The sequence below is a fragment of the Solanum verrucosum genome, unplaced genomic scaffold, assembly GCF_900185275.1.
Source record: "Solanum verrucosum unplaced genomic scaffold, falcon-dt-bn FXZP01000318.1, whole genome shotgun sequence".
NCBI classification, from domain to species: Eukaryota; Viridiplantae; Streptophyta; class Magnoliopsida; order Solanales; family Solanaceae; genus Solanum; species Solanum verrucosum.
In genome coordinates, this window is record NW_026019897.1 from 132,381 (window position 1) to 141,399 (window position 9,019).

A 9,019-nucleotide genomic window follows, 5' to 3' on the forward strand; every position below is an offset into this window, starting at 1 on the left:
ACTTTGAGACTTGTATATTTTTATTTGAATTCTGTATTTAGAGGTTTGTACATGTGACAACCAAATTTTGGGTAGTGTTGAGTCTTAATTAAAGTCTTCCGCTTATTTATTATCTTTTATTCTCGTATTTCTACTTTTCTATCGTTGTGGTTGGGTTAGGCTGACGTGTCCGGTGGGAAATGGACACGTGCCATCACATTCGGATTTGGGGTGTGACATGAAGTAATAGAATTACATGAATTTATGATAAAATCCCTATCTAATGATTGAATTATAGATTTGGTGATTGAGTTTATGCATGATCTGGTGGAAACTATGTAAATGTTTCGTTGCAAGATATGTCAATTCCCACTTGGAAGTGGGAAGAGGTGAATATGGACTTTGTTGTGGGTTTGCCTCGTACTAGAAGGAAAATGATTCTATTTGGGTCATTGTGGATAGGATGACAAAATCAACCACCTTCATTCCCGTTAAGGTTTCCCTTCGGTGGAAAACTATGAAAATTTGTATATAAGGGAGATAGTGAGGTTACATGGGGTTCCTTTATCCATCATTTCAGATCGGGGTACTCAATTCACTTCACACTTTTGGAAGTCATTCCAAAAGGGGCTTGGTACTAAGGTGAAGCTTAGCACCGCTTTTCACCCTCAAACGAATGGTCAAGCGGAGCGCACCATTTTAAATTTAGAGGATATGTTGAGGGTGTGTGTTATAGATTTCAAGGATAATTGGGATGACCACTTGCCATTAATAGAGTTTGCCTACAATAATAGTCACTACTCAACTATCGGTATGGCTCCTTTTGAAGCCTTGTATGGTAGAAGATGTAGGTCTCTGGTTGGTTGGTTTGAGGTAGGTGATATTGCTCTTCTTGGTCCCGAATCGATTTATAAAGATATGGAGAAAGTTCGGCTTATTAGAGAAAGGTTGAGAACGGCTCAAAGTAGGCAAAAGTATTATTCTGATGTGAGGAGAAGGGACCTGGAATTTGAAGTAGGCGATTGGTTTTATTTGAAAATCTCACCCATGAAGGGTGTGATGAGGTTTGTCAAAAAGGGGAAACTTAGTCCCCGGATTATAGGCCCATATCAAATTTTGGAGCATATTGGCGAAGTTGCCTATGAATTGGACTTGACAAATGAGTTGTCCCTGGTTCACTTGGTATACCATGTTTGTATGCTTAAAAAGTGTATTGGGGACCCGGTGTGCATTATTCCTTTAGAAGGGTTGGGTGTTGATGAGAGCTTTTCCTATGAGGAGGTTCCGGTAGAGATCTTTGATCGAAAAGTCAAGAGATTGAGAAATAAGGAAGTAGCTTCTGTTAAGGTGTTATGGAGAAATCATCTAGTAGAGGGTGCTACATGGAGGCTGAGGCCAATATGAAGTCCCGATATCCTCAGTAGACTTCGGTATTGACCTTCTCCTAGATATGCAACCTAAATTTATTCCACCTTATAGAATGGCTCCGGCAGAATTTAAGGAGTTGAAAGATCAATTGAAGGATTTGTTGGATAAGGGCTTCATCCGACCGAGTATCTCTCCATGGGGTGCTCCAGTGTTGTTTGTTAGGAAGAAGGATGGTTCTCTTTGTATGTGCATCGACTATAGACAGTTGAACAAGGTTACTATCAAGAACAAATATCCTCTTCCAAGGATTGATGACTTGTTTGACCAACTTCAAGGGGCTAGTTATATCTCTAAGATTGATCTCTGATCGGGTTATCACCAATTGAGGGTGAAGGATAGTGATGTTCCGAATATGGCTTTCCGAACCCGATATGGTCATTATGTTTTCTTGGTAATTTCATTTGGGTTGCTCCGACACCATTTATGGACTTAATGAATAGGGTGTTTAGACAATACCTATATATGTTTGTAATTGTGTTTATTGATGATATTTTGATCTATTCGAGGAATGAGGATGAACATATTAGCCATTTGAGTATTGTGTTGCAAATTCTTAAGGACCAACAACTTTTTGCAAAGTTTAGCAAATGTGAATTTTCACTAAGGTTCGTAGCTTTTCTTGGGAATATTGTGTCAAGCAAGGGAATTGAGGTATATCCCATTAACACGGATGTGGTCAAGAGTTGACATAAACCTCTATCTCCTTCTGGTATTAGAAGCTTCTTGGGTTTGGCCGGTTACTATAGGAGGTTGGTTGAGGGATTTTCTTCCATTGCTTCTCCTTTGACGACATTGACTCAAAAGAAGGCTAAGTTTGTGTGGTCGAAAGTTTGTGAGAAAAGTTTCCAAGAGTTTAAAGATAGACTTACTTCTACTCTACTATTGACCTTACCAGTAGGTACAGATGGTTTTGTGGTGTATTGTGATGACTCTAGAGTTGGGTTGGGATGTGTGCTTATGAAAAATGGTAAAGTGATTGCCTATGCTTCAAGGCAACTTAAAGTCCATGAGAAGAATTATCCTACCCATGACCTTGAGTTAGTGGTAGTGGTACCCTTGATCCCATTTTAGTAGAATTGAAAGAAGTGGTACTCAAAAAGTCCGTTGAGGCTTTCTCCCAAGAGGGAGATGGGGTACTAAGATATCAAGGTCGCTTACGTGTTTCGAATGTTGATGACCTGAGGGAACAGATCTTGGTAGAAGCTCATAGTTCTCAGTATTCTATTCACCTGGGAGACACCAAGATGTATCGTTATTTGCAGAAGATCTATTGGTGGAATAGGATGAAGAAGGATACTGCGGGATTTTTGGCTAAATGTACGAATTGCCAACAAGTCAAGGTTGAGCATCAGAAACCAGGAGGTTTATCCCAAGACATTGGTATTCCTACTTGGAAGTGGAAAGATGTGAATATGGACTTTATTGTAGGGTTGCCACGTACTCGGTTGCAACATGACACGATTTGGATAATAGTAGATCGGATGACAAAATCTTCCCATTTCATTCTCGTCAAGGTTTCTTATTCAGCGGAAGATTATGCTAAGTTGTAATTGAGAGAGATGGTAGGATTGCATGGAGTGCCCTTGTCCATTATTTTCGATTGAGGTACCTAGTTTACATCACAATTTTGGAAGTCATTCCAAAAGGGTCTTGGTACCAAAGTTAAGCTTAGCACGACTTTTCATCCCAAAACCGATGGGCAAGCGGTGTGCACTATTTAGACTTTGGAAGACATGTTGAGAGCTTGTGTGATTGATTATAAGGATAATTGGGATGACCATTTTCCATTGATTGAGTTTGCCTATAATAACAGTTATCACTCGAGTATCGGTATGGCTCCATTTGAGGTTATTTATGTTAGGAGGTGTAGATCTCATATAGGATGGTTTGAGGTGGGTGAAGTTGCTCTCATAGGTCCCGAATTGGTACATAAGGTCATTGAGAAGATCCGGCTTATTAGAGAGAGGTTGAGAACGGCCCAAAGTCGGCAAAAGTCATATGCCGATGTTAGAAGGAGGGGTCTTGAATTTGAGGTTCATGATTGGGTTTATCTAAAAATCTCACCCATGAAGGGTGTAATGAGGTTTGGGAAGAAAGAGAAACTTAGTTCCTGTTTTGTAGGTCCATATCAGATTTTGAGATGTGTTGGTAAGGTTGCATATGAGCTTGATTTGCCAAATGAGTTGGCATCGGTGCATCCGGTCTTCCCTGTCTACATGTTGAAGAAATGTGTTGGTGATACGACATCCATAGTTTCCTTAGAGGGTTTGGAAGTTAAAGTGAATCTTGCTTATGAAGAGGTTCCGGTTGAGATTTTTGACCGGCAAGTCAAAAAGTTGAGGAACAAGGAAGTTGCTTTGGTAAAGGTGTTATGGAGGAATCATTTAGTTGAGGGTGATACTTGGGAGGCCGAGGCCGATATGATGTCCCTATATCCTCATCTTTTTCTTTCTACTCCTACTCTAGCTTGAGGTAATGAGTTCCTCTTGGTTGTTCTATATTTTGGGAGTCATGTGTGCTTTATGTGTTTCCATCATTTCCTTATGATTATGCATGTTAATGAAAAAGCTCAAGTTTTTAAAGAAATGGCTTATATGATTTATTTTACTCATGTTGTTGTGCATTGAATATGAGTTGCCTATATACTTCATGAGATGATTGTTGAACATGCCTTAGACATTCTTTTGTGAATTAATTGCATAAGGGATCTATGAGATTGTGTTGAACATGTTTTTTAGCTTGAAGAAGGTAGTTCCTCCTTGAACATGAGAAATGTTGAGAAGTTTTGAGAATCCATGCATATTAATTTGCTAGATGTAGTGTAGCGATCCTTTCAAAACGATATCACTACTTAAACTAGAAATCTAATTAAATATTTGCGACATTTAAAACAAATTAATGAGGGCATACTGATTTTAATCTAGTAGAGGGATTAGATTCATAACGAACTCCAAAAAAATATATATAACATTTAAGCAATTAACCGATCAGATCTTCATGCATATGTTAACCTCACACTCGAGGGTGAAATAACAAGAATATTACAAGCTTCCGAGTACCGAAATGATCAGCCAGCTCATGCTTCACACAACTTTCAAGACATATAGCAAATTAGTATATTACAAGACTTGGGTTTACACACCCCAAAAAGATAAAAACGTATAACCATACGTATATTACAACCCATGGTGACATGACCAAATCCGCCCTCAAAATCTCCTGTAAATATACAACACAAAAATCATGTACAAGTCCCAAGGTTATACAAAATATATATGCCTATATGCAAATGTAATCTTCCTTAAGGCTTTCAAAATCTCCATCATCAATGGCCAGCTTCAAGCATCATCGCAAACAGCCCCTACGATAGAAAGAACTATCGCTAAGCATATAGCTTAGTGATGTACAAACTATAGGTTTGGAGCCCTTAAATTCACCAAGTTATCATTCTCAAGTCAAGGGTAGCACGATCGAAACAAAATAAGTAAATCAAGTAAACAATATACAAGGAGTATCAAGTTCAATATATAAAGGTCCAAATGTCAAGAATTCTCATAGCACAACTTTTCAAGAGATTCAATAACAAGTCTCACCCAATATAAACATCATGTCATCACACCAAGAACGAACAACTATCAAGAAGGATCAACACCCTACGTCAAGAAGGGTCAAAACCCAATAATCAAGAGAACCAAGAACCGTATTAAAAAATGGCTTCCTAGTTCGTACTTAAAATGGACGACTTCCATTCTTAAGACGAACTAAAAATACAGAGTCAAGATGGCAAATGATCCGAACCAAGAGGCATGCCAAGAGTGACAAAGTCACAGCCACAAGAAGGACAAGGTCCCAACAAGAGTGCTAAGTGATCAAACAATTCGTACAAGTGGGCGAGTTACATAAGCGTATTTAATGTATTAAAGTATACCAATACGACAATGCAAAGTGACAAGAGGTAACCAAGGTACCAAGATAACTTTCAGATATACCAGCAAGTAAAAAGGGTACAAGTATAAGTTTATACACAAACCTCAGTTCTTTAGCACAAAAACAGTCCAGCAAAACTCTATGAGTCAAACGGTAGACCTAGCAGCGTATCAAAGTCTTCAACTTGTACACGAGGATATACAACCTTAAGAAATGAATTCAATAACTTATTTACTTTCTAACAGCTCAATAATGATGACATAAAATAGGGTTATCATCACAAGTAAGCCTAGCCTTTACAAATACAACTATGCTCCCAAACAGTAAATTATGGCCATCCTAGTGCATCATGTCACAACTAAGATTTGAAATGGAAAAAGGCAAAACTGGACTGTATACTCTTCATGAAAGATGTAGGTATCTCTCTTAAGGTTGCAAACAACCAAGAATCACCGCAAAATGTATTTTGGATAAAAAGATATAATCAAAACACTAACAGTTGTCCATACAGGATTCCAAACTTCAGAATCTGGACAGAACTTGTCCCATGATGCGTCCCATATTTCGAATCCGTAACAACTAAATTAGAGTTTAACATAAACATAAGAGTTGTACATATACAAATTATCTTTCCAAATCATATTTATTCACAGTAAAAAAAGTTCTATAGAATGAGATATGCTTAATCTACTAAACGCTGCCTAGCTCAAACACAGGTTTTACCACTTACCAAAGAGGAGTGTAACTCGATTTCCAGCCAAAAGGACCAAGATTTTATCTTGTGATCTTGAAGAACAACAGGTTAGATAATGTTCTAAGGGACTTATACTTCAGGTGAGACGAATTTCCTAAGAGGAGGTGTCAAAATATAGTAACACAAGAGGTGCTTATCATATACACAGCTGTCCATAACAGTTTGCTGCCCAAATACTTGTGTGCTGCCCAAATGCATACATATGCACCTATATATATATATCCTTCACCTCCTTTTAAAGCTATACATATTTCTAATTAAAACATTATGCAAATACCCCCACACAATACATTAAATTATGATGACAATTATTTTAAGCAAGGTTGCAAATATAACATTATTTCAAGTTCCCAAAAATGAGAATTAAACATATTGTAATAATTAAGCAGTGGTTTATCGACATGCGACTTTTGTTAGCATTTTCAGGGTGTTACAACTTTCTCCTCTTTAAAGAAATTTCGGCTCGAAATTTACCTTACACTAGTCCCGGAACAAGTGCGGATACTAGATTCTCATGTCTTCTTCTCTTTCCCAGGTAGCTTCTTTTCCAGAATGGTTCCTCCAAAGTACCTTTACTAAGGGAATTCTCTTGTTTCTAAGTTGCTTTACTTGTCGAGCTTGAATTAGAATAGGTTCTTCATTAAACGTCAAGTCAGGATTAACCTCAATAGATTCGACTGGAAGAACATGAGATGGATCAGAACGATATCTTCTAAACATAGAAACATGGAAGACATTGTGGATCTTGTCTAACGTAGGTGGGAAAGCCAATTTATGTGCAACTGGTCCAACCCTTTCAAGTATCTCATAAGGTCCAATAAATCGGGGACTAAGCTTTCCTTTCTGGCCAAATCTCATAATCTTTTTCCATGGAGACACCTTTAAGAATACTTTATCTCCAACTTGATATTCAATGTCACGCCTTTTAAGATCAGCGTACGACTTTTGTCTATCTGAAAAAATCTTTAGATGATCTTTGATAATTTTTACCTTGTCCTCTATTTGTTGCACAATTTCAGGACCAACAAGTTTTTTTTCACCAACTTCACTCCAACAAAGAGGGGTTCGACATTTTCTTCCATATAAGGCTTCATAGGGAGGCATTCCAATACTCGATTGGTAATTGTTATTTTAAGCAAATTCAATCAAAGCCAAGTGTTTGTCCCAACTACCCTCAAACTCCATAATGCAAGCTCGAAGCATATCCTCCAAAATTTGTATCACTCTTTCCGACTGGTCGTCTGTTTGAGGATGGAACGAAGTGCTAAATTTCAACTTAGTACCCAAAACTTCCTGCAAGCTGCCCTAAAATCTAGATGTAAACCTTGGGTCTCGATCAGATACAATAGATATATGTATCCCATGTAGTCTTACAATCTCATTAATGTACAATTCGGCTAAGCTCAAGTGAGTAATCCATCCTGATTGCTAAGAAGTGAGCACTCTTGGTTAGCCTGTCCACAATCACCCATATTGCATCATGGTTCCTTTGAGTGCGAGGAAGCCCTGAATAAAGTCCATTGTTATTCTCTCCCATTTCCATTCCGGCATCGACAAGGGCTGTAGTAAACCAACTGGGACTTGATGTTCTGCCTTTACTTGTTGACAAACCAAACATTTAGAGATGAACTCCGCAATGTCTCTCTTCATACCATTCCACTAATAATTTTCTTTGATGGTCTGGTACATCTTTGTACCTCCAGGATGCATTGCATATGATGCAGTATGTGCTTCATTCAATAAAATAAGCCACCATCCTCCGTAAATATAAAATCAAGTTTTTTTCCACTTTGAACTTCTCTGGTCAATTTTACAAGTTTCTCATCTAACTTTTGTGCTTCTTTCACTTGGTCAAGTAATATTGGCTTTACTTGCAAATTAGCAATAACTGAACCATTTGAATCAAGTGTAAAACAAACATTCAAGGCTCTTAACTCAAGGAGCAAGGGTAAAGGACTCAAAGAAATGCTTGCGAAGGATTTCCGACTTAAGGCATCTGCAACCACATTGGCTTTACCTGGATGATAATCAATCGTGCAGTCATAATCCTTGATGAGTTCAAGCCATCTACGTTGTCAAAGGTTTAGCTCATTTTTAGTACCCAAGTACTTTTAGTTCTTGTGAGAGTGAATATATGACATTTCTCTCCATACAAATAATGCCGCCATATTTTTAAAAAGTAAACACTATAGCAGCAAGTTCAAGATCATGAGTAGGATAATTCAATTCATGCGGTTTTAATTTTCGAGAGGCATAAGAAATAACCTTCCCTTCTTGCATCAAAACGCATCCTAGACCATTGTGAGAAGCATCACTGTAAACTACATATTCTTTCCCTTCAATCGGTAGCGTAAGTATAGGAGCTTGAGTCAACAAGAATTTGAGAGTTTCAAAGCTCTCTTGACAGTTGTCATCCCAAATAAACTTTACTTCCTTATGCAAGAGCTTAGTCAAAGGGGAGGCGATAATGGAGAAGCCTTTCACAAATTTTCTATAGTATCCTGCTAAGCCCAAGAAACTTCTTACCTCGGTTGGACTTTTAGGAGGTCTCCATTCAACAACCGTTTGTATCTTACTAGGATCCACCTTCACACCTTCTGTTGATACAACATGTCCCAGAAAAGCTACTTCATCAAGCCAAAATTCACACTTGGAAAGTTTAGGATAAAGCTCTTTCTCACTCAAAATTTGCAAAGTAATCCGAAGGTGTTTATTATGGTCTTCATTACTTCTGGAAAATATTAAAATATCATCTATAAAAACAACCACAAACTGATCAAGATAAGGTTTGAATACTCGATTCATTAGATCCATAAATACCGCAGGAGCATTTGTCAATCCGAATGGCATCACCAAAAATTCATAATGACCATACCGAGTTCTAAAAGCAGTTTTAGGAATATCACTCTCTCCAACCCGTAGTTGGTGATA

The 9,019-nt window shown here is 37.9% G+C and overlaps 1 protein-coding gene across 1 annotated transcript; it reads left to right on the forward strand.

The window, feature by feature from the left end:
* Nucleotides 1-792: 792 nt before the first annotated feature.
* Nucleotides 793-1,383, forward strand: LOC125819368 (uncharacterized). The gene is made up of 2 exons (XM_049498816.1): nucleotides 793-993; nucleotides 1,189-1,383. Exons 1-2 carry the CDS (start codon nucleotides 793-795, stop codon nucleotides 1,381-1,383), a joined length of 396 nt encoding a protein of 131 aa, XP_049354773.1.
* Nucleotides 1,384-9,019: the final 7,636 nt, after the last annotated feature.

What these genes read in the sequence shown, in the direction of transcription:
- LOC125819368 (XM_049498816.1), top strand. Translation starts at nt 793, where the DNA reads ATGGCTCCTTTTGAAGCCTTGTATGGTAGAAGATGTAGGTCTCTGGTT. An exon ending in GAAGGGACCTGGAATTTGAA is followed by an intron (nt 994 to 1,188) that starts GTAGGCGATTGG and finishes ATGCTTAAAAAG; the next exon opens with TGTATTGGGGACCCGGTGTG.